The 25,384-nt window shown below is 43.9% G+C and overlaps 1 protein-coding gene across 1 annotated transcript in view; it reads right to left on the bottom strand.

Moving 5' to 3' along the window:
• The window catches only part of PPEF1 (protein phosphatase with EF-hand domain 1), a 37,827-nt gene extending 21,727 nt beyond the window's left edge, over positions 1 to 16,100 (bottom strand). The window contains exons 1-6 of the mRNA XM_075263765.1: positions 16,029 to 16,100; positions 11,710 to 11,837; positions 9,718 to 9,784; positions 8,745 to 8,905; positions 7,215 to 7,329; positions 1,305 to 1,351 (exon numbers count right to left, since the gene is read on the bottom strand). Of these exons, the coding sequence (XP_075119866.1) occupies positions 1,305 to 1,351; positions 7,215 to 7,329; positions 8,745 to 8,905; positions 9,718 to 9,784; positions 11,710 to 11,837; positions 16,029 to 16,083 (573 nt within the window). The 5' untranslated portion in view covers positions 16,084 to 16,100. The remainder of the gene's footprint in view (positions 1 to 1,304; positions 1,352 to 7,214; positions 7,330 to 8,744; positions 8,906 to 9,717; positions 9,785 to 11,709; positions 11,838 to 16,028) is intronic.
• Between the last annotated feature and the right edge of the window lie 9,284 nt (positions 16,101 to 25,384).

Genomic DNA, 25,384 nt, shown 5'->3' on the forward strand with positions numbered 1-25,384 from the left:
GTAGCTCAGTCTTGGAGAGATTTAGTTTCAGATAGAGTGAGGACATGATATTTGAGACAGCAGAGAGACAGTTGCTGGTGTTCTGTATGAGTGCAGGGGTGATGTCCCGGGAAGATGTGTATAATTCATTATACAGATACATTATTATTCAGTATTACAGGGATCTAAGAAAACCATTTCTACAGCTGAATTCTGTGACCTCACTTGCACTAAGCATATTAGTTCTCTAAGAATACTCTCATGGGAGGCGAAGACTGAACATACCAGTTACTGTTACTCACTGGAGACCACAATAAATCAGAAGAACATTCAGTGCCCTGCACTAGTCTTATGTATTCCATGTGGTTGGGAATGAAACAAGGACTTTAAGGATTCATATAGGATTGCATTGTCGCCGCAGTGCTTTTTTGCTGCAGGATGTTATGTGGGGCCTTAGACTTTTTCTATGAATATACAGTCCTATGAAAAAGTTTGGGCACCCCTATTAATCTTAATCATTTTTAGTTCTAAATATTTTGGTGTTTATAACAGCCATTTCAGTTTGATATATCTAATAACTGATGGACACAGTAATATTTCAGGATTGAAATGAGGTTTATTGTACTAACAGAAAATGTGCAATATGCATTAAACCAAAATTTGACCGGTGCAAAAGTATGGGCACCTCAACAGAAAAGTGACATTAATATTTAGTAGATCCTCCTTTTGCAAAGATAACAGCCTCTAGTCGCTTCCTGTAGCTTTTAATCAGTTCCTGGATCCTGGATAAAGGTATTTTGGACAAACAATTCAAGTTCAGTTAAGTTAGATGGTCGCCGAGCATGGACAGCCCGCTTCAAATCATCCCACAGATGTTCAATGATATTCAGGTCTGGGGACTGGGATGGCCATTCCAGAACATTGTAATTGTTCCTCTGCATGAATGCCTGAGGATTTGGAGCGGTGTTTTGGATCATTGTCTTGCTGAAATATCCATCCCCGGCGTAACTTCAACTTCGTCACTGATTCTTGAACATTATTATAAAATGATTAAGATTAATAGGGGTGCCCAAACTTTTTCATAGGACTGTATATACCTATACTCTTGTGTGCGGTCTTTGTTGCCTTGGTCATATAATATAGTCTAAGTGAAATGAGCACACAGTTCAGATAGATATGGGGTTCACCTGTAGACTCTTTTTCAACAGGCAGTAAAATATGTTAAATCCTAAAAAAAATTATCAACATCCCCAAATGATTTTTAATAGAAGGTGGACAAATATTTAGTGGTGTTTTTATTAGTGGGTATAAATAAAGTATCTTACCTTATAGAATATGAGCAGAAGATCATCTAACTTTCCATGAAGGTCACCTGTTCAAAAAAAGGACAAATGAACGGTAGTGACAACAATAGTTTAAAATGAGGGTTGTCGCCACTTTTTTTTTTTTTTTTTTTAACAAAGGTATATTGCTACAATATGCTAACTATTTATCATTCATGATGGTCCAACCTCTAAAACCAGAACTAATCCTTAGGGTGCATGCACACTACGTAACGCCGGGCGTGTATGAGAGCCGTACACGCCGGCGTTACAGCAGGGCTGCCGAACACTTCCCATTCACTTCAATGGGAGCACTCGTAAACGCCGCTGTTACGAGCGCTCCCATTGAAGTGAATGGGAAGTGTTCGGCAGTCTGCTGTAATGCCGGCGTGTACGGCTCTCATACACGCCCGGCGTTACTCAGTGTGCATGCACCCTTAGGGTGCGTTCACACGGAGGAAAGTGGAGCACAATCTGGCACATATACACGTGCCGGCAGATCACGCGCTCAAAATGCTCCCATTCATTTCAATGGGAGTTAGGAGCGTATATGCCACATTATTTTGCAGCCGTGATTTTGCGGGAGCATTTTGAGCACGTAATCTGCCGGCACGTGTATACGTGCCAGATCATGCTCAACGTTACATCGTGTGAATGCACCCTTAGGCACCTCTATGCAGGAAATACAGTGAAGGGACCCCTTTGTACCAGGGGTGTAACTACCAGGGTAGCAGCAGTAGTGGCTGCCATAGGGTCCGGGACATTAGGGGGCCCAGCAGCAGCCACTGCGGATTTTTTTTTTCTATAGGCCGTTACCTGCTAGAGTAACTCCAGCAGGTAATGTGTCCTATTTACATACCGATCCTGGCTTCTGATCACAGCTACTGGCGATTTCCCTTCTGCAGAGGCAGCTGTGAGCAGAAGCCGGGATCGGTAAGTAAGGCTGTGGGCCTGTGAACCCCACAAAAGCTTTTCAAAAAGCCCAAGTATAATGATCGGAGGTCCAGGGGAGGTGAGGGAACATAAAAAACACTGTTAAAGACGCTCTCCAGGCTCCAGCAGGCTTCAGGCCTTATGAGTTGCGACACAAGCCCCAACTCAAATGACGTCTGGTCCATTATTGAAGATGGCATCAGCAGGGAGTGCTCTGGAGCCAGGGAGAGGTAAGTAACATTGTTTTTTTACGTTTGTCACCTCCCCTGGGTCTCCGATTATATTTGGTCAGGGGAAGAGGGGGCCCCATGTTAAATGTTCGCCACGGGGCCCTGCTATTCCTTGTTATGCCACTGCTTTGTAATCAGGATCACTGGTGCCCAGCAGTTTGAGCTCATTAATAAAGTAATGCTGTATCCTAGTGATATGCCATCGGTTTACAAGATGGAAATACCCTTTTCATACATTATTATAATCCATAACATTAGGATTTTTGAAGTTCAAGAGGTGATATCAGGGATATCCTCAAAATGCTCCCATTCATTTCAATGGGAGTTAGGAGCGTATACGCCACGTTATTTTACGGCCGTGATTTTGCGGGAGCATTTTGAGCACGTCATCTGCCGGCACGTGTATACGTGCCAGATCACACTCAACGTTACATCGTGTGAATGCACCCTTAGGCACCTCTATGCAGGAAATACAGTGAAGGGACCCCTTTGTACCAGGGGTGTAACTACCAGGGTACCAGCAGTAGTAGCTGCCATAGGGTCTGGGACATTAGGGGGCCCAGCAGCAACCACTGCGGATATCAGGGATATCCGAGAAGTTCTCAGAATAAAATAGTGCTAGACATCCCCCTGAGCATTTGAGAAGGGAGCAGACCCTTGACAGGCTGCAACTTACAACACAAGCAGTTGGACAGGAGTTTACTTGCTAGTTCTCCCGCACAGTAATGCTCCAGACCACTTGCTATACAACACAGTTTCATTGAGTTTTCTTCATGTGAATGGGACTGTGTTGCAGTTTCTTGCTCAAAGGCCGGCCTGGAACATGGCTGTGCAGGAAAATATCTGTAAAGAGTCTGCAGGTAAAGACAACAAATATTGCAAAATGATTCACTAAAGAACTGCCTTTATCTTTAGCTATTAATTCTGTTTTTACTTCTTAATCGAGTGATTTTGGTCTGTGCTCTACACAAGAATATAACTTTGTAATGAAGTCTATTGAAAGGGGAGGGGAGGCTACGGAGAAAGACAGCTGTTACCTTTATCTCTATGTCCAAGCCACTGAAGACGGAATGCACTATGGCGGCTGACTAGGCCCTGCCTGAGGGTGATGGTCAGCTGTTCCCAAGCTAGTCCTGGCCCCGACAACTTCTGGCTCTCTAAACAAGAAGACCTAACGGCAGGGCCGCCATCAGGAATTTTGGGGCCCCATACAGCCTAAGTGTCTGCCCCCCCCCCCCATTTTAAAACTACTTTATTTTGCGACATACCAATTCTGTATTACATTTGCCTTTATTTAGCAGCATTAAAAGGCTTAATCAGATTCTATTTGCAGGTATAATCTGCTACGTGTGAAAGCGCCTATAGAGAGCCAACACCATTTATAAGAGCCCTCCTAATAAATCCTCAGGGCTTATTCACATTGCGTTTTTGGCCTCCCTTGCCGGGATACGTTGGTAACCAGTCAGAATCATCTGTCAACTTATCCCTGCACAAAGAACTGGCCATTAAAAAAAAGGGGGGGGCCTGCAGTTCTCCGTGCAGGGAAAGTGGGGAGCTGATTGTGACTGGTTACCAATGTATCCCGGCAAGGGAGGCCAAAAACACAATGTGAACACTCCTTTAAAGTGAAAGTTCCACCCCCAAACAGGCTGCTATGCAAGTAGCATAGCAGTCTACATCATTATTAATACAAAGCACACATACCTTTGGAGGTATTGTGTGCTTTGTAGTTCTCCAGCTAAAAACATATATATTATATATTATTGCCCCAGTTCCCTGTTCGCAGTGCCGCACACCCGATGCGCCAACAATCGCCCCCCCCCGTCCACCTTCTAACATCTTTCCACTGCCCCCTGTGCCCATACCTCCCAACTTTTGAAGAACCGAAAGAGGGACAAAATGTGCAGCGCGCTCTGCGCGCTGTGGCAAATTTAGCCCCATCCTTTTTTATGTTGACTCTGCCCATTCTCATTCATTTTTCATGTGCCCGCACACAGTATAATCCCCCTACAGTCACCCGTACATTATATGTACCCCCTCTATCTCTCCCCCAGCTTCATATACACCCTTCATCTGCCCCCAGTTTCATGTCCCCCCATCTCTGCCCCAGTTTCATGTCCCCCCTCCATCTCTGCCCCCAGTTTCATGTCCCCCCATCTCTGCCCCCAGTTTCATGTCCCCCCATCTCTGCCCCCAGTTTCATGTCCCCCCTCCATCTCTGCCCCAGTTTCATGTCCCCCCTCCATCTCTGCCCCAAGTTTCATGTCCCCCCTCCATCTCTGCCCCAAGTTTCATGTCCCCCCTCCATCTCTGCCCCCAGTTTCATGCCCCCCCTCCATCTCTGCCCCCAGTTTCATGCCCCCCCTCCATCTCTGCCCCCAGTTTCATGTCCCCCCTCCATCTCTGCCCCCAGATTCATGTCCCCTCCATCTCTGCCCCCAGATTCATGTCCCCTCCATCTCTGCTCCCAGATTCATGTCCCCTCCATCTCTGCCCCCAGATTCATGTCCCTCCATCTCTGCCCCCAGTGTCATGCTGTCCTCTCCATCTCTGCCCCAGATTCATGTCCCCTCCATCTCTGCCCCCAGATTCATGTCCCCTCCATCTTTGCCCCCAGATTCATGTCCCCTCCATCTTTGCCCCCAGATTCATGTCTCCACATCTCTGCCCCCAGATTCATGTCCCCTCCATCTCTGCCCCCAGATTCATGTCCCTCCATCTCTGCCCCCAGTGTCATGCTGTCCTCTCCATCTCTGCCCCCAGATTTATGTCCCCACATCTCTGCCCTCAGTGTCATGCCGTCCTCTCCTTCATCTGCCCCCGTTTCACGTTCTACCTCAGTGTACTGTGTACACATTAAACTTACCTTTTCCTCGTTCCCCCGCTGCTGTCTGTGCACCTCTTCTCTCACTTGTGCATAGTTGTAGACGCGATGTGATATCATCACATTGCGTCTACACAGCCGGCGTGCAGCGGCGGCAGCAGTAGCCGGCGTGCAGCAGCGAAGAAGGAGCTGACCTGTGTCAGCTCCTTGCTGTAGCCGCGTATGTGTACGTCCTCTGGACGCAGATCTGAGTTGAAATCGGACACACGACTGCTGCGGTTGCCAGGGGGCCGGCGCATGGTGGCGGTCCAAAACCGCCCCCCCCCCCCCATTTTTCAATTTGGCCGGGCCCCTGACACCAGTAGCAGTAATACTTGCCTATCGGCGGCCCTGCCTAACGGATAGGTAGAGAGAGAGCTGAAAGAGGCTAGGGACTGGGGATACTAAAGGTTGTCACCCCTAACGAAAAACAGGTGCAGCTGCAAACAGAAACAAACAGGATGGGATGTGCTGGAAAACAAACACACAGCACAACATAAACACACAACAGAAGTATGAGGAGAGAAACAGTGGAATAGTGAGGAAAGTGTTGTACAGGACAGGGGCAAAGTAAATCTGAAACCTAGGGGGCCACACGGTGGCTCAGTGGTTAGCACTGCAGCCTTGCAGCGCTGGGTCTTGGTGTTCAAATCCCACCAAGGGCAAAAAACCATCTGCAAGGAGTTTGTATGTTCTCCCCATGTTTGCATGGATTTCCATCCCATATTCCAAAAAAAAAGACATACTGATAGGGAAAAAAAATGTACATTGTGTGCTCTATGTGGGCTCACAATCTACATTTAAAAAAAAAAAAAAAAAAAGTAAATCTGAAACCCTAAACAAAACCTCACTAATACAAAGACAGTGTCAGGCAACCAGAAAGTGTAGGACAGGGGTTGAGTAACAATATAGAGGGCAAACAGACTCACAAAATAAACTCGCACCACTTCCAAATAACTACTCCTAGCTGAGCCAAGGATTCTGGTTTGAAACAACAACAACAACAAAAACTGGCAAAGACAGAAGCCATCCCCCTGCCTTATACAGGACCCGGAAATATCTGATAGGCTGATTAAAATGTTGAACACCTGAGGCTCACGTCAAGAGACCTCAAGTGAACACCAAAGGCAGATAGCCAGCACCCAAGTAAATAGCACAGTAACAAGAAACCGACTGCAGAACACTGGCTCGAATCTCCAACCAAGTAACACAAGAAAACACACAAATACCACAAATGACCAAGGTCCTGACAACAGAGATTTGAGGCTGCTAACGGAGTCATGAATCATCTATGCCAGGTAAAGGCTGGATAGTAATTCCTGATAACCCAGCAGTGTTATAAAATAAAAACCTGTCTTTCTTTGTAGCATTCTCCCTTACCTCCTCCTGCTCCCCTCTCCATAGACTTCTATTGTACAGATTTGATCAGTGGCAGAAGGAGGCAAATGAAGTACATTACAGAGTTTATTACCTTCGCATGCACTATAGATTTATAAAAAATTTAATAAAACTTTAGTTCCTCTTTAACTATTTTTGCAGCCCCTTCACTCTGAGGATTGGCAAGGGTCTAGGTTTGATCAGTAAGTCATGGAATACACCAGAAACTTAAGGTCATTTGCTTTAGTGGGAAAATTCCTTTGATGTTGTATAGCATATCCCTGCCATAAATCCAAACCTCTGTTTCCCTTCTGCTTTGATATTCATTCCCTTTAAGTCAATCAGTGAGAATATAATGATAATGACAAAAAAATACTAAATCTACCCTGTTGCTACAATAGATAATAAAGAACTTTAATGACATACCGGTTTATTTTACATAAATTATATGAAAATATCTACCTGCTAAGTGAAGTGACTACTAGCAGTGACTCTGCAGGCAATACTTACCACATATGGTGATCTGCTTGGAGTATGATGTGGTTAAGTGAACAATGTTTGGCATTTGTTTTAGGAACTTTTTGGTTTCATGGAAGAGCTGAAGGACATACCGGGCATGAAGTTGCTGAAACATAGACAGTTGATATTGCAAAATGCATGTAATTATATCATACAAGCTACTCCATTAAGATGAGTGGCATAGCAAATTGTGAAAATTTGAGATTTGTAGTAATGTGCTATAATTCAGTGAATTATAAGCTTAGGCCCGGTTCACATCTGCGTTCCCCGCCCCCGAATGAAAACCTATACGCATTAAAAAGCGTTTACCTAAGGAAACTACACGGACCCCATAGACTATAATGGGGTCCGTGTGGTTTCCACACACATTATGCATAGAGAAAGTGCTGCTTGAAAGACTTTTCTCTCCGCATGTTTCAAGCGGAAACCACACGGCCCCCATTATACTCTATAGGGTCTGCGGGTTTCCCAGTTCACCACTTTTTAATGCTTATAAGTTTCCGTTCCACTTGCCACTGCACTTATATTTGCGAACAATGGGATACTCTATTGCTTGGTGGGGGTCCCAGTGGTCGGACCCAGCGGCAAACAAATTATTGCTAAAGCTAAAGGCAGGTGATATCTTGTTAACTTAGTCCCACCCGTTAAAGTCTAAATCTGTCCTGTACAGTAGCTCAATTCTATTACTATTGTAAAGTAGTAGGCATCACTATGAATATCTAAAATGGTATAGGTTACATAGTTTATAAGGTTGATCCTGAAACTTGCAGTCCACTTCCCCATGTGATAATTTTCTGTATGCAATGAAAACCTTGATGTGAATCTCATAGGCTTGCACAGAAAGACTGATTTCTGGTGCATCGAAGGACTTGGAGGGTCCGGCTACAAGTTATGTGATGTGGCATCAGACCTAAATGGAGCAGATATCATATTTCTGCAATAAAGCAGACAGTAATACAATTGCTAGCGCTATGTTTTACTTGGGCTAGTTCACCAATAGAGGCAAAAATAACAGATATGCCTCAGGGGCTTCTTAAGGGCTAGTTCACACGGGGCTATGGAGGCTGATTTTGATGGCAGGTTTCGCCTCAAAATTCGCCTCCATAAAATGGTGGTCTTTGTAGACTGCTAGCAGAAAAAAAAAGTGACATGACCTTTCTTCAGGCGTTTTCCACCTGAGGAAAGGCAATAGAAGTGAATGGGAGGCGGAAAACCCCTAGCTTTTTGTTGCATAAAGCCTAGCTTTTTGTTTTGCAAAAAAAGCGACCGAAACAGTGAGGCTTTTTTTCCCAGCCATTCACTTTAGGGGAGGGGAAAACCGCCTGGCCTGGTTTGCCAAAAACCGCTCCAAAAAACACGGCAAGGTCCAAAAACCGCTTCCTAATTAGGAAGCGTTTTTTCCGGACCAAAATAAGCCACACATAATTTACGTGTGAACTAGCCCTAAGGATTCGTGGATTTGTGAGTGGAAAACATACACATACTAGCATTCTGCATTCATTTACTGGATTATTAGATTACCTTTTCTTGCTTGAAAGCATGGAGAAGGATATTTGTGTCAGACACAGATAAAGGAAATGAAAGCCGTGGTCCGTCATAAGAGTCAGGAACTTCAATTGTTTCATAAGCCATACGTTTCTTTTGCCCGTTTTTGGAAGAGTTGACTATATCAGAAATCAAGTCTGGAAAATCAAGCATTTGTTCCATGTTATTGTCTGTTTATTTTATTTTACTGTCTAAAGCAGGGGTCCTCAAACTTTTTAAACAGTGGGCCGGAGGCAGAGCAGGTCGCACAGATATCGGGAGCGGTGCCCTCCAATAGGTAAAGTGAAGTGCACTCCATGGCCTGGCCCGAGCTCCCCAGGAGCTTCATTATAAATGCATGCCTGCTGGCGTTGTCGGCGGGTCCAGACAGAAGTGCTTGGTGGGCTGCATGTGGCCCTCGGGACGTAGTTTGAGGACCCCTGGTCTAAAGCATTGAAATTTGATTTGGCTAGTCTCAGTATTTATAATGATATTGTATAGTATATACAAGACTATTGCATCTGCTTTAAAGAAGAAACTCATATAACTGGGCCTTTATGGGGCCCCATAATGAAGTCAGAAATGGGCCCCACCTTGCAGACAATAAAGTGAATTGTATGAATGCAGTCGTATTGTAGTTAGACCTTCTGCTCAACCGAGATGCCACATGATTGAAGGTAAACAACAAAAAGCCACCACCATGTTTTTTCCCTAGAATAAGGCACCCAATCACCCAACCGATGGCTCACATACATCAGGAGTCTCAAACAGGCATCCAAGAGTATTGTGTCGCTCAATACCATCCGTAAGGAAGCATCTGCTGGGATCTACCAACTATTGAATATGAATAAATGTTGTTTTTCTATTCTACCGCAGATGTCCAAATATTGGTAGACAGTGTATGTCCTTTTGTCCTGGAAAATGCTACATTTTGGGATCTTTAGAATAAAGCATATCTGATAATTCTTACCTGGGCCTGGATGTTGCTCATTCATCTGTGCATAGTGATCCATCATGAACGTAAAAAAATTGGAGAGCTGTAAAATAACAGATGTTTTTAAGGAATGAAAAGTGAAAAAATATTCACCACTAGACATACACATACGACTGTTCACATCATGTTATATTCTACAATGTTGGTGTACATGGTGGAGAATAGCGTCTAAAATATACACAAATATATCCATAAGGCTTCATTTACCAAATAGATGATAAAAGTATGTGTGTATACTTTTCTAATACACTAATGCAGGGGTACACAACCTTCGGCACTCCAGCTGTTATAAAACTACAACTCCCAGCATGTATACTTGCTCTGCTGTTCTTGGAGCTCCTTTTTTTCAGCTAGCAGAAGGCCCCACTGGGTGGAAACGCAGCGGAAAAAATCTGCAACACAAAAACTGCCTTTCCGCATCGTGGGGCCTTAGCCTAAGGGTCCATTCAAATGGAGGAAAATGGTGAGATATTTGAGAAATTTGGTGTGGAATTTCAGCACTGAAAAATAGCCTCCCATTGACTTCAATGGGTTCCTTTTTCAGCTATTGAAGTCAATGGGAGGCTTTTTTTTTCAGCGCTGAAATTCCACACCAAATTCCTCAACATTTTCCTCCGTGTGAATGGACCCTAAAATAAATTTTCTAGGGCGGATGACACTCGTCTTCGGGAGGTGGCGAGCAACTCTCCACTCCTTCCTTTTGCTCAGCTCTGCAATTCTCACCCTGATCTGCGTCTTTCGTGGCTGGAGTACGGCCAGCTTGCCTCCTTTCTGAGGAAGTTCTTCCCCCCTTCCCGACTCTCTTCGCCCCTTTTGGCGTTGGAGTCTGTACTTCATGGCTCACATTCTCCCCCACATGCCCTTTCTGTGTTGTACGACATCCTCGTAACTGATGCCACTGCGGAGCTTCCCTCCTATGTGGCTGCCTGGAACACTGACCTTTCTGTGAATCTGCCGCCTGCTGACTGGGACAAATCTTTGTTGCTGTCTCATAAGATGGCTCTTCCTTGTAGTGCGCAGGAGAGGAATTTTAAGATCCTAACCCGATGGTACAGGTGCCCTGTCCTCCTCCACAGGATTTTCCCTGCTGTTTCCGACCGGTGTTGGCGCTGTGGTATCGCTAGGGGCACTATGCTCCATATTTGGTGGGATTGTGATGTCCTTCGGCCGTTCTGGGACGCGGTCTTCTCTTTGTACTCTAAGGTATGTGGGCGCTCTGTTGCCGTCTCTCCTCAGCTGGCCCTCCTGTCGGTCATCCCTGGTAAACTGTCGGAGATTAAGAAGGACCTTCTGGGGCATTTCCTTACGGCCACCAGGGCTGTCATAACGAGACACTGGCGCAGCTCTACCCCCCCATCTATGCTTGAATTCCTTCAGGAATTCCTTCTTATCCGGAGGATGGAAGCTTTGGTGGCGGAGGACTCTCCTGATTTCTCCAAGTATGAGCAGCTTTGGCTTCTTTCTCTTAAACTGAGACGTGGCACCCCTTCTTCTTCCTTTCTCCGCCCCCCCCTCATTCAGGCTCTTCCCTTTGTGCTTCAGGTCTCGTCTTTCCCTTTTGTTTTGTCTGTCCCGTGTTTGTGTCGGTTCTCTTCGTCCTCGTCCTATGTCTCTCCCTCTTTCTCATCCCCTACTCTATATTGGCTGCCTGAGGTTAGTTTTGTTTGTTCGATTTTCTTGTTCATTTTACCTAGGCAATGTGTATATGCTGTTCTGTTATCGTGCTTGGGGGGTTCCCCTCTTGCCTGCATTCATTCTATGCACTCTTGAGCCTTGCTCGTTGCATTACCTGTTGATTTGTGTTTGTGTCCTACGCATTTAAAAATTTTCAATAAACTTGGTTTATACATAAAATAAATTTTCAAAATCTGCTTTAAATTCCTGAAGCAGAAATTTTCTGCCTGACAAATTCAATGTCCAATTCCCCCATGTGCACCACCCCTAATAATGAATAAAAACGCTACTGACCTGAAGCTGAGCTTGCTCTTCTGCATACTCGATAGATTGAAAAATACTAAGTGTGTAACGCCGTCTTATTTCCAGTCTCGCCATGTAGAATCGATACCATCTCTGTATCAAAATTGCAGCTTTAATTGCTAATTATAACAAGAATTGAATATCAATAAGATGAAAAATGAATATAATTATAGTAATAAATCTACTAGTAAAATACTTAGAAGTAAAGCTGAATGTAAAGCAGTTGTCAGAGCGTTCTTTTATGGGACATGGTGACATACAGTACGTTTCTGGTTCATACAGATTTTCTGGTTCCACTGAGACATTGTGAGGACGTGTGCAGGTTTCTCCATTTTTATCTACTGTAGTTTCATACACAGAACATTTGCAGCTAATATTTAATAGTAGCAAATATGAAGACTTCTCAGCGCCTTGTGCTTCAGTAGGCCATGCTGCGGAAACGCTTACAGTGGGAGATAATACATTTGTAGTTTTTTTTTCTTTTTGTTGTTTATGATCAGGGACTTGAAGCTTGGAATCTGTATTGCTTTGCAGTTCTAGGTGAGATGAAGTCCAGTACCTGTGCAGTAGTCTCACTAGTATATGCAGAGTGCAATGAGTCCTAGTTAAAACCCTGTATGTAAGCTTAGGGTCAGTTCACACGTGAAAACCGCCTAGCTTATTTGTGCGAGGTAAAAAACCTCGAGGAGTTTTTTTGACGCTGTTTTTTGCATTCCACGCGGTTTTTGACGAGGTTTTTGACGCGGTTTTCGCTAGCGGTTTTCGCTAGGGTTTTTTTTTCCTATATGTGCTATAGAAACTGCAGGCGAAAACCGCGCGGTTTTTTGCAAAAACACGCGCGGTTTTGTGTGCAAAAAACCGCGCGGTTTTTTACCACGCGGTTTTCGCCTCCCATTCACTTCTATGCAATTCTTCAGGCGTTTTCCGCCTGAAGAAAGGTCATGTCGCTTCTTCAGGCGGAAAACGCTAGGAGGAAAAAAAAAGCTAGTGGTCTACATAGACCACCATGTTAAAGGAGAGGTTTTTGAAGCGAATTCCGCTGTCAAAAACCTCCCCTTTGCCCACGTGTGAACTAGCCCTTAAAGGGTTATTTCCACCTCAGCAAACCTCTGTCAAGATGGGAATCCAGAATGGGAATAACTGTCACTAAGTTCCTACCCCTATGGGGCCTTATGGGAAGAGTCGGGCAGTGCTGCTCTATGCTGTTTACCTAACAACCATATAGGTGAATGGAGGCTACAGAACTGTGAAACTACAGAAACAGCAAAGCTTAGTTACGCTGTGCTGTTTCTGCAGTTCCCCTTGCCTGTATGGGAGTCATGGGACCCTTGCAGTGAGCTGTTATTCCCAAGATGACAACTATTTGAATAAATGGAAAGAACTCTTTAAAGCTAAGGCCTGGTTCACATCTGCATTAGGTGTTCCGTTCACAGAGTCCACTTGGAGACCCCCCGAACGGAATACCAAACACATTAAAAAGTGGTGAGCAGGGAGCTGTGCGTTTGCTTATTGCCCAGAGGTGGAAATCTACTTCTTGCCCGACACTGACTGTGCTGGTTTTGGTGGTGTCCTTAAAGAGGACTTTTCACGTCCTCATGGCACATGCAGTATAATACACCGCTATAAAGCAGAGAGTGCGCTAAATTCAGTCCACTATCGGCTTTCCTGTTCTGTGCCCCCGCTGAGGAGCTATTGGTGCCATTACGGTGAGGAAACCCCCTCCCCTCCTGATAGCACTAGTCCATAGGCGAGTACCGGGGAGGCATTCCTCATGGCTCAGCGTCATGGCTGGGCGGTAAGGAACACCCCCTCTCACAGTACAGTGCAATAGACACTACTGTGACGAAGGGCGTTCCTGACAGACTGTCAGAAATGCCCTTTTGACACTGAAGAGCTACGGTACTGGCACCAGTAGTTCTTCAGTGGGGGCACAGAACGGGAAAGCTAATAGTTCGCTGAATTCTGCGCACTGTCGTCTTTCTAGCGGTGTATTACACCGCATGTGCCCTAGGAGGTGAAAGGTCCTCTTTAAATTATCAACATGAACGAAGTAGATGAAGGATGAAGCGTTCCGGGTGCCAAGAATGAGCTTCAAGACTTACAATCCCCCTCTTCCTCTTTGATATGAAAAGCTCAAAATCCAGCGATGGTGGAGTGGTAGCTACTCATATATTAGTAGATGTGCTTTTCCACTGCTGTGAATACATTGCTTAAAGTTTCTTTCTCCCATATAACCCCTTTAAGGGATCAAAAAGAAAGACAACACAAAACCTCCAACTACACATAATGATAGCTCGCTGTTCTTCTGCTAGAAATAAGTTGTATTTTAACTATAATTTACCTTAAGGCAAGAAGTAAACACAAGGGATAGAGGCAGGAAAACAAACAAGCACTTATCACCATAAGAGACAAGATAGCACTTGTTTTAGCTATGTAATAGATGAAAAGTGATGCCAAATAATAAAATAACACATACCTCCGAGTACACGCTTGTAATTTGTTTTGGCGTACAGGCCCTCCAGGTACAATGTGTGAAGTGACATCATTCAACCTTCTCAAGGTGCTTTGAAATCTTACCATGACTGGTTATCTAACTAGCCAAGGTCTTACTTTCTTCCAATCCGTCCTTATACAGACTAGTGTGGCTGTGTTTTGTTAGAATAACATAATTCTACTTGCCTACTTTTAAGAAATAGTTTTAGGAGGAAGTATCTTACCGAAGTTCTCCTGCATACCCTTTCCTTGTATATTTAGACCATGCCTAAAAATCATGGAGGCCCCACAAAGTAGTACACTAGCACAACAATACATGTTCATAACCACACTGCGCTACTGAGTGTCCGGACCAAGTTCACTATGGAACTGCCAGACAGTGCTGATCACAACATACATCCATCACCAAGACTATAGTGCTACACAGTGGTGCCATCTCCTAAACACTGCAGTGCCTATACGGTAGCATAGATCAAATAGAATAAACCGCATATCACTTAAGCCTGGTTCACATCTGCGTTCGATAATCCATACGGGGGGTCCGCATGGGGACCGCTCTGAACGAAATAACGAATACATTGGCAAGCGGTGAGTTTATGAAAGACATGGACCCCATAGACTACAATGGGGTCCATGTGCTTTCCGTGTGGTGTCTACATGGAACATGCAGACAGAAAAGTACTTCATGATCTACTTTCCTGTCCGCATAACTCGTGCGGAGACCACGTGAAAAGCACATGGACCCCATTATAGTCTATGCGTCTGCGTGCTTTCAGTGCACACCACTAGCCAATGCGTTCAGTATTCCACATTTATCCTATGGACATCAATTGAAGGTTAGTGGAGTCCAACACATTGGAGAGGTGGATCAAGGTCAGTATAAGTGCTTGTAATTTTGCTGCATCTCCGCAGCTACAGCACATTTTGAAGGCAGCAGTGGAGGGCAGACAGGGCAGGAGCATGGTCAGGAGAGTAAAAATTCAGCTACTATTCTGTGTACGGATGGGGGGAAAAGGGGATCAGATATTGAAGGTAGGCTTTGAAAAAGCGGTCACATACTGTTTGGGAAACTATAAAAGGGGTCTCAAACTGTGTAGGGGCTATAAAAAGGGGGATCATATGCTGTGTGGAAGCAAAAGAGGGGTCATATACTGTGGTGGGCCATAAGAAAGGGGTCATATACTGTGGGAGGCAATAAAAAGCAGGGTTATATACTGGGGGGGGGGGGGGGGGCAAAAAACAGCCATACACCGAGTGGGGGGCTGACACTGTGCTGACACTGTGCTCATAAGGTTAGCTATCACTGTTAGCAGGTTAGGAAACTATTAGCAGAGAACAGTAGGAATACAATAGATAACACATGCACATGCACTATGGATTTTTCATGACATCACAATTTAGCACCATGGTACATGGATAAATGAACCTTCATATTTAGAGAGAATAGGTATATATATATATATATATATATATATATATATATATATATATATATATATATATATATATATATATAATTTTGTTTTATTCCAATCAACTACCACTATACTGTATATCTCTTCTATGGCTTCATAGAGACATACTACTTATGACTAAGTGACCAGAATCCTCATATTTAGATAGAAATGCACGTTTTTCATGAAATATATAATATTGCAGTACTCAAGAGCTTTCTATGTATTAATAAAGAACATCTACAGTTTAACTTATACAGTCCATATTTTTGACTTATAATCCTCATTGCACTGCATCATGTATGTAACCTTGGTATGACGTAAGAGACACTGATTTTAATACAATGCACTTTACGCACTTACCCTTTTCAGATTTCTTGCCTTGATATTCGGTCTTGACTGATGTTCCACATCCCATGGCTTCCAGTCTAATGTGCACCACTGTCAAATTTCAATGAGTCACACTGTCCAAGGCTTCTCAATGATGTTGTTCTAAGTCCCCTCGCTTGCTTACCTTACCGCTTTGGTCTGTAATACAAAGGGAAGGAGGTGTGTCACACACAAGGAGAATAGCGAGAAATTAAATTACATGGATTAGCAGAGAGGTTTCAAAGGGACTGATGCATTGAAATCATTAAAGCTTGTTATGAAGCATCTCGCATGATGAGGATCTTGTAGACCAGATTGTCACTGAAACATCTGCTTGATCTTACATCATTGCTATGACTAGAACTTGTGATTTATTACATTAAAACTATCGACATCAATGTGAATTTAAGTTTACACATCTCATGTTTATTTTATGTTATGCAAAGACAATTAGGATCCATGAATAATGTAATGTTTCCTGGCAGAAATGTTCTCCAATCTAAAACACTTCCAACAAATGCAGTAAGACGTAACCGATGGAAAACTCCTCAAGTAGACAACTGGAATTTTTGACCCACATGGGAATTTTTTAAAATTCTTGATATTATGAAATTATTACATGGGTCCAGGGAACTATGGAGATAGGAGATGCATACTAGGAAGCTACTGTAAGAGGTCTTGTAGAGCCGACATTGAGGGAAGAAGGTAGTTCTAAGGTGCTAGTGTTACAGGGCTTAGTCAGTGGCAGCTGAACAGTGTCAGCACCATATGTGTCACCTTCTGAGGCTGCCTTTAGCAGAAGCTCTGGTGTGTTTGGTGGGAGCTGAACTCCACTTGTGGTTTGGTGAGAGTTAGGACTAGATAGAAGAGTGGGCCTAGGCAACAGTAGATCTAGTGGTTGTAAAGCTTAGTTACCCTTTAGCCACTCCTGTTCAGTGGAGTGACTGTTGAGGGTGACAACTGGTAACTGTTGGAGTATTTAGGGTGATGGAACCCACCTCCAATCACAAAAAGGTTTTAGGTACACAACTTTCCCAGGTTCTTACCCAAGATTGCCCTGTATAGCCGTTTCATATATTTGTCTGAGCTTTGTGCATCTTATCATGCGCAGTAACTTTCTGTTTTTACTGTTTATATGCTGAACACTTTTTACACTGTTTGATGCAACACTTTCACTTTAATTGTGATTGCTGCTGAAGCATCATGCCTACTTCAATCTAGTATTTTCTGAAAGGAGGATGGCGGTGTGATTGTATCCAACTGAGCGGAATCCAGTAGCGCCTATTGGTTGTGCCATGAGTGTTGCCCTTTTTGCACTGCGGTACAGCCTACGTATGCTACATCCTGACGTCTTGTAGTCATGTCATGTAGGAATGTTCCCATATATAAGATCGGCTTTCCTGTGCCTTTAGCTCTTCCATCCAGAGCTCAGCTGTAACCATTGTGGGCCAGAAATCCACAGCTGTGAATGTATCCTTAAGCCTTAACCCTTTCATTATTCAAACCTGCTTGCCACACCTTTCCTGAACAACAAGGTTCTATTTTGAAAAATGCCATTTTTCTTGTTTTCTTTACTACTTCCTGACCATTTGGAGCAATTGGGGTTCTGGCAAGAGAGTAAAATTCTACTTTGCACACAAAGGTCCACAATAAATCTTTTACCAAGCTAAGGCTAACACCCCACGTGGCGTCCCGCAGCAAAAAAGTTCTGCGGGACAAACAATGGCGGCAAAGCATCGTGGCTCTTTTACTCAGGGCTTTGGACAGAAAGTTTGCAGATATTTCATTTGCAGACTTTCTGCTTAAATTAAACCTATAGAGAAACCGCTGATGTTTCCATAGGCATAAATGACATGCTGCGATTTCCAATACCTCAACGGTTTTGGAAATTGCCTGTAGCGCTTTTTTCCCCCCGCAAAGCGGGGATAGGATTTGCTAGACTCTAGAGATGAGCGAGTACAATTTGAAACGGCCATTTCGAATAGCACGCACCCATAGGAATGAATGGAAGTGGCCGGCACACAGACTTTGCCGGCGGCCGGCCACTTAACCCCCTGCGTGTCGGCTACGTCCATTCATTCCTATGGGTGCGTGCTATTCGAAACTGGCATAGATATACCGGGTTCTGGTGATAGATTACCTTTAAATCAATAACTCACTTTGACATAAACACTTTTGGGTTAGTGCACATTACGTGTAGCTAAAATATGACACAACATCATGGATCCAATATATAATACAGTTTGTACAAATACCACGTCCGTGGCGAAAGTTTTAATAGGGGCCCCCAAGATGTCTTCTTGGAGACCAATTGCTATAAGCATTACATTATAACCTGGGAGACGGTATAGTGTTTCTATGCAATAGTTTTAATTAAAAAACAAACAAAAAAAAAACAACAACTATGTAAATGGTTAGGCAGAACATTAAGTTTACATAACAATGGAACATTTCTATAGTTAATCCCTTTTACCTTGAATTTGGCATCTTCTTGCCCAGAGACATCAGATTTCTCTAGTACTGTACCTGATTTGTTCACGTAGACTTCATTCAATACTGAAGACTAAGGACAAGCCATCACAGAAGGTCTTGGAGGATAATGTAGTCGATGAATTGCAATAATGTTCTCATTGGATCTACTTTAATAGCTACAGCAATGCAGACAATCCTTACAGTATGTCTGCTGCCGCCCCTGCTGTAACATGCAAGAAGACAACAAGAAGGGGATGATATATGCAAGAAAGAACAGGGTTGTCTTCAATATCCACCACATACAACTGTGCATTGTGATTGTATGTAACTCATGCTTACTGACTCAATGGAAAACAAAATCAAAGCATAAGAACGCGATAAGACCATTGGCTGTACATCACGTGACCACTTCTCCATCCTTTCATGCGAAAGAAACCACTTGCAATGCACACTGCGTGAATCACAATTAACCCTTGCAGGGACAGTGCTTTCCCACCTATAGAATTATGGCTACTATTCTAAGTGTCTTACCTTCCACTAATCTGTCACTGTATACAGTTACCAATGATATTAATTCTTTATAGTGGGGGTTTCCTCTCCCCAATCCTCATTTTCAATATGTATTAACCCTGCTCATTCCAGGTTTCCGGTGACTGACAGCTATCTATGTACTGTATGTACAGTGAGACAAGGAAGGCTATTAGCCAGGCTGGGGTCGCCCATAGGAGTCCTAAACCCTCAACAATCCCAACTGTATATCAATCTGCTCAGCTCCTCCTGCTCGATAGCATGCTGATCCACGTGCATGTTCAAGGGACCATACAGTCATGTGACAAGTTAAAGGACACAATGTAAAACTTTTATTTTTTAACAAACATGAATGCTCAAGGATGATGATGAAAAATAATATAATTTACAATAATAGCAAATTATTGCATTACTATGTCACATCAGTGTCTGACACCCGGCACCCCCACCCATCGGTAGTTCACAGAAACTGTTAGCATCTCAACATATACAGTGAATGGAGATGAAAGCAGATAGCACTGTTTTCTATATAGCGGGATGGCCAAACTATTGCAGACTAGCTATCATAATAAAGTTTCCTTGCAACTCTGTGTTATGCTGCTCCTTTGTAAATACTTCTATAAATGTATGAATACTTAGTCAAGTGGGTGTTACTAAACGATCAGACTTTGCATGGACATACCCCTAGCTGATGAACACCCACTTGACTGACTACTCATACATATATAGAAGTAATAACAGAGGAACACCACATCACAGAGTCATAAGAAAAGACACTTCAGAACTTCAGTTATTTTATGGGAAATACAAACATTTACTAAAACAGACAGGTCAGTCAAATTGACACGTCCTCTTTAATAATTTATTTGAAAAAGGCACCAACCATGTGTCTGTCACATATGGCTGCCTCGACATGTCATGAGAGCGAACAGGTTAATAATAATAATAATAATAATACATTTTATTTATATAGCGCCAACATATTCCGCAGCGCTGTACAATTTATAGGGTTCAGATACAGACATACATAACAAAGAACGTCATTTCACACAATGGGACTGAGGGCCCTGCTCAAAAGAGCTTACAATCTATGAGGTAGAGAGGGTGACACAAGAGGTAGCAGGGGCGGCATTGCTTATACAGTGTTCAGACAATTTTGTGCATTAGGAATTGTGATAGGCTTGTCTGAAAAGATGTGTCTTTAGTTTGCGTTTGAAACTGTAGAAGTTGGGAGTTAATCTTATTGTCCGGGGTAGAGCATTCCAGAGAAGTGGTGCAGCTCGGGAGAAGTCTTGTATACGAGCGTGGGAGGTTCTGATAATAGAGGATGTAAGTGTTAGGTCATTCAGTGAGCGGAGAGCACGGGTTGGGCGGTAGACAGAGATGAGGGAAGAAATGTAGGGAGGTGCGGCATTATGGAGAGCCTTGTGGATGAGAGTGATAACTTTATATTTTATTCTATAATGAATAGGCAGCCAATGTAGTGACTGGCACAGACCGGAGGCATCGCTGTAGCGTCTAGCCTGATAGATGAGCCTGGCTGCTGCATTCAGAATAGATTGTAGAGGAGAGAGTTTAGTGAGGGGAAGACCGATTAGTAAGGAATTACAGTAGTCAAGGCGAGAATGAATCAGAGAGACAATAAGTGTCTTTAGTGTATCTCTGGTAAGGAAAGGGCGTATTCTGGAGATGTTTTTGAGGTGGAGGTGACATGAACGTGCGAGTGATTCAATATGAGGGGTGAAGGAAAGGTCTGCGTCAAATATGACCCCAAGGCAGCGGGCATGCTGCCTAGGAGTTATAGTAAGGCCTGAGACTGCAATGGATATATCAGGGACAGATCTGTTAGATGGTGGAAACAGTAGTAGTTCAGTCTTAGAGAGATTTAGTTTCAGATAGAGCAAGGACATGATATTAGAGACAGCAGAGAGACAGTCACTGGTGTTCTGTATGAGTGCAGGGGTGATGTCACGGGAAGATGTGTATAATTGGGTGTCATCAGCATAAAGATGGTACCTGAAGCCAAATCTGGCGATGGTTTGTCCAATGGGGGCTGTGTAGAGAGAAAAGAGCAGGGGGCCGAGGACCGAGCCCTGAGGAACCCCAACAGCAAGGGAAAGAGGGGAGGAAACAGAGCCCGCAAATGATACACTGAAAGTGCGGTCTGAGAGATAAGAGGAGAACCAGGAGAGCGCAGTGTCATTGAGGCCGACTGAGCGGAGCATAGTGAGGAGAAGTTGATGGTCAACAGTGTCAAAAGCTGCAGAGAGGTCCAGAAGAATAAGAAGAGAGAAGTCACCATTGGATTTAGCCTTTAGTAGATCATTAGAGACTTTTGTGAGAGCTGTTTCAGTAGAGTGCAGAGCGCGGAAACCAGATTGTAAGGGGTCAAGCAGAGAGTTAGCAGAGAGATAACGGATTAACCGAGAATAAACCAGGCGTTCCAAAAGTTTAGAGATGAAGGGGAGGTTAGAGACGGGTCGATAGTTAGCAGCACAGGATGGGTCCAGGGAGGGTTTTTTCAGTAGCGGGATTATAACAGCATGCTTGAAGGAGGATGGGAAGATTCCAGAAGAGAGAGAGAGAGGTTAAATATTTTAGTAAGGTAAGTAGTGACAGCAGGGGACAGAGATTGGAGAAGGTGTGAGGGGAAGGGGTCACTACTGCAGGTTGTGGGGTGAGATGAAGAAAGTAGCTGGGAAACTTCCTCTTCTGTGACAGGTTCAAAAGATGAGAATGGACAGTCTAAAGTGCGGCTGGTGAGGGGATCAGTACTATCGTAGGTGAGGGAGTCAATGCCACCTGGGGCTTGGGCAGTAATTTCCTGACGGATCTTATCAATTTTATCATGGAAATACATGGCCAGGTCATCAGCACTAAGGTCTGTGAATGGCGTCTGCACCTTGGGTGTGAGTAAGGAGTGAAAGGTTTCAAAAAGCCTTTTAGGGTTGCTGGAGAGAGAAGAGATGAGGGCGGTGAAATAGTCTTGTTTGGCGAGGTAAAGGGCAGAGCTATATGTTTTAAGAACAGGTTCTCTTAAAGGGGTTATGCCGTGAACAATATTTACTCTTTTGGGAGAGTAGGCTCAGGGGTAGCAGCAATGGACCCAGACAGTCAGAGACAGACACAAAATCAGGTACAAACAGGTTTAACCCTGTATGTTTATTATGCAAAATTGGCAGAAAATAAACAAGCCTTAACGTTAGGCAAAAATCAATAAAACAAAACCTGCTCGTCTGAGCTGCTAACTCGCTTGCTTCAGACACATGGAAAAAACAAAACAAAACAAAACAGAGGCTGTGGTTCACACACTGGTCTCTCACCAGGGGTCAGGCTGTTGAGACAGAACCCGGTTCCTTCACTCTACCCCAGGAACTGCCCAGGACTGAGGTCTTGACAGGCGTTATAGGCCTTTAATGGGGCCCAGCTCCCACCTGTGGTTGAAAGTTCCTTCCTGCTGTAGGACAAGAAATGGTTAAGCTCACAGGTAAAGTTTTTGCTACACCTCTGTGTTAACCACACTCACAACACATAAGAGAGGAATCTGGAGGAGACATAACGCCCTTTCAGAACTTTCCTTATCACTTTCTCACATCCTCTATCCACAGGTTAAAACATACCTTCCAACAGTCCTGGTTTGTGCGGGACAGTTCCAGATTGTGGGTTGTCGGCGGTAGGTATGTCCCGGATTCAACTCATCTGCATCAGGAGGGCACAGATGAGTTGACTTCAATACCGTATTTAGCAGTACTATCCGTGGACAGCTCCTACTTCTTCGCTGTGCTCCCCGTGCACTCCAGCCCTGTGTTGCTGTAGGTACGATGTGATGACGTCATTCACATTGCACCACAGCTCCTAGAACACTCTGGGAGAAGAGACTGCTGAAACAGCAGCAGCGGAGCAAGGAGAGGTGACTATCAGTGTTTTTTATGTTAAACTGTAGAGGCAAATTGAGGGGGAACATGAAACTGGAGGCTGATGAAGGGGGGTATGAAACTAGGGGCAGGTGATGGGGGGCATGAAGCTGGGGACAGATATAGGGGGCATGAAACTGGTGGCAGTGATGGAGGGAGAACATTAAACTGGCAGAAGATGAAGGGGGGTATTAAATGGGTGGCAAAAGGAGGGGATAGGGACATTAAATATGGGGAGATTAAAAGGGATATTAAATTGGGGACAGCTGGAGGGGAACGATGCAAAATGGGGGTCACTAGACGGAGACATTAAGTTGGTGGCAATTGAAAAGAGACATTAAACTGGGGACATGTCCACCTCTAGTTTTTCCCAGTTTAATGGCCCCCGCCAGCTACCCTTACGGTTTAATGTCCCCTTCCACCTACCCCAGTTTAATCTTCCCCTCTAATTGCCCCCATTTTAATGTCCCACTCTTTCTGCCATTAATTTATTGTCCCCCTCCAACTACCCCCACTCTTTAATATTTTCCTCCAGCTGCCCCAGTTTCATGTCCCCCCCCCCCCCCCCAGTTTAAACTGAGGCACAAGGAGAGGGACTTTTTAATGTGGGGAAATTGGAGAGGAACATTATAATGTGGGGTATATAATGTTAGGGTGACTGTCTGAGCATTACACTGTATGGGGGCAAAAAGAAAAATGAATGAGAATGGGTGGAGTCAACATAGAAGTGGGTGGAGCTAAATTTGTTGCAGCACGCATAGCACGCCACACATTTTGTCTCTCTTTCTGCTCTTTAAAAGTTGGGAGGTATGGTTAAAATGCTGATTAGTGAGGGGTCTGACCGCTGAGTCCCCCACTGATCCAGAGAACAGGGCGCATTTTTCCCCCATTGTGAATGTAGTTGGAGTAATAGCGACTGAACCCCTGGTGAATGCATTCACTGGAGATAGCTGAGGTACAGTACTGATCACCGATTTATCCTCTATCCCAGTGAGGGCCAACCTTTTGGAGACCGAGCACCCAACCTGCAACCCCAAAACCACTAATTTATCACAAAGTGCCAACACAGCAATTTAACTTTAATAATATGTGAATCCACAAATGCAGACAATTACAGACCAGCAAAATATGGTCATGTGAATGGGGCTTTACAGAGCTTTCATTAATACAAACAACTTTGTACTGAAATGTAATAGTTTGCATTTGGCATAATAATGTTCACTATTTACATCACACAGGATCTGTTGTATACAGTCCCTGACAAAAGTTCTATCGCTTATCCATGTTGTGGAATCAAAAGCTTATAAACAGACTTTAAATTCATCCATTGGTTTTAGAAATGACTCATATGAAAGCTGAAACCCTCCCAAATGTTTTTTTGTTAAGAAAATAAATTGGCTTCACCGCTGAAATATCGATCATTTAATGAACACAGAAAGGTCAAAGTTTTGTCGTTCACATAAAGTAATGTGAAAATCAAACGAATAATTCCGTTCAAATACAAAGATATGTTTCCTAACATTGGTGAATGAAGTTGTGGAGCTATTAGAGCCAAATTTAATATTTTGTGTGACTTCCATGAACTTGAAGGACGGCATCCATGCATTTCAACAATGATTCATACAATTTATTGATGAAGTCATCAGTAATAGCAGAGAATGCCGTCTTACAGCCTCCCAGATGTCTGCCAAGCTTCCTCTTTCATCCTACCCCAAACATGCTCAATGATGTTCATGTCTGGTGACTGGGCTGGCCAGTCCTGGAGCACCTTCATCTTCTTTGCCTTGAGGAACTTTAATGTAGAGATGGATGTATGAGATGGAGCACCACCCTGCGGCAAAATTTGACTCCTTTTATGATTGGAAATGTAAGAGGAAGCTAATACTTCTTGATATTTTAGGCTATTGTTATTGCCTTCCACCTTGCAAATGTTTTGCACACCCCCATAATGAATGTAACTCCAGACCATGATCTTACACCCAGAAAACAGTTAAGTTTGGTGGTGGAATCTTGGATGCATACGGGCTCCAGTAGGTCTCCTGCAGTATTTGCGGTGGCTGTGGTGTAATTCAACTGAAGACTCATCTGAGAAATCCAGCTTCTGCCACTTTTCCAGCGTCCATTCGTTTAGCAGGCTGTGGGCCGTTAATTGCCTTTTGTTTAGTGATGGCTTCTGGGCACTGATTCTACCATGGAGGCCATGTCGAGACAGAATCCTACAAACTGTTCTAGTTGACACAGGGACTTGAGGTGACCAGGCCTGTTGGAGCTCTGCTGCAGTGGAAGAGGAGCTGGTTATGATTTTCTAACCAACAAACGTTCCTCCTGAGCCATTGTCTTGCAGGATCTGCCGGACCTGGGCTTGCCAAAAACATCTTCATTCTGTTCAAATCTTTTTTTTTTTTTAATTCTTTAATTCATTAAAGGTGCCAGACA

Source organism: Leptodactylus fuscus, chromosome 2 (assembly GCF_031893055.1).
Source record: "Leptodactylus fuscus isolate aLepFus1 chromosome 2, aLepFus1.hap2, whole genome shotgun sequence".
Lineage (NCBI taxonomy): Eukaryota > Metazoa > Chordata > Amphibia > Anura > Leptodactylidae > Leptodactylus > Leptodactylus fuscus.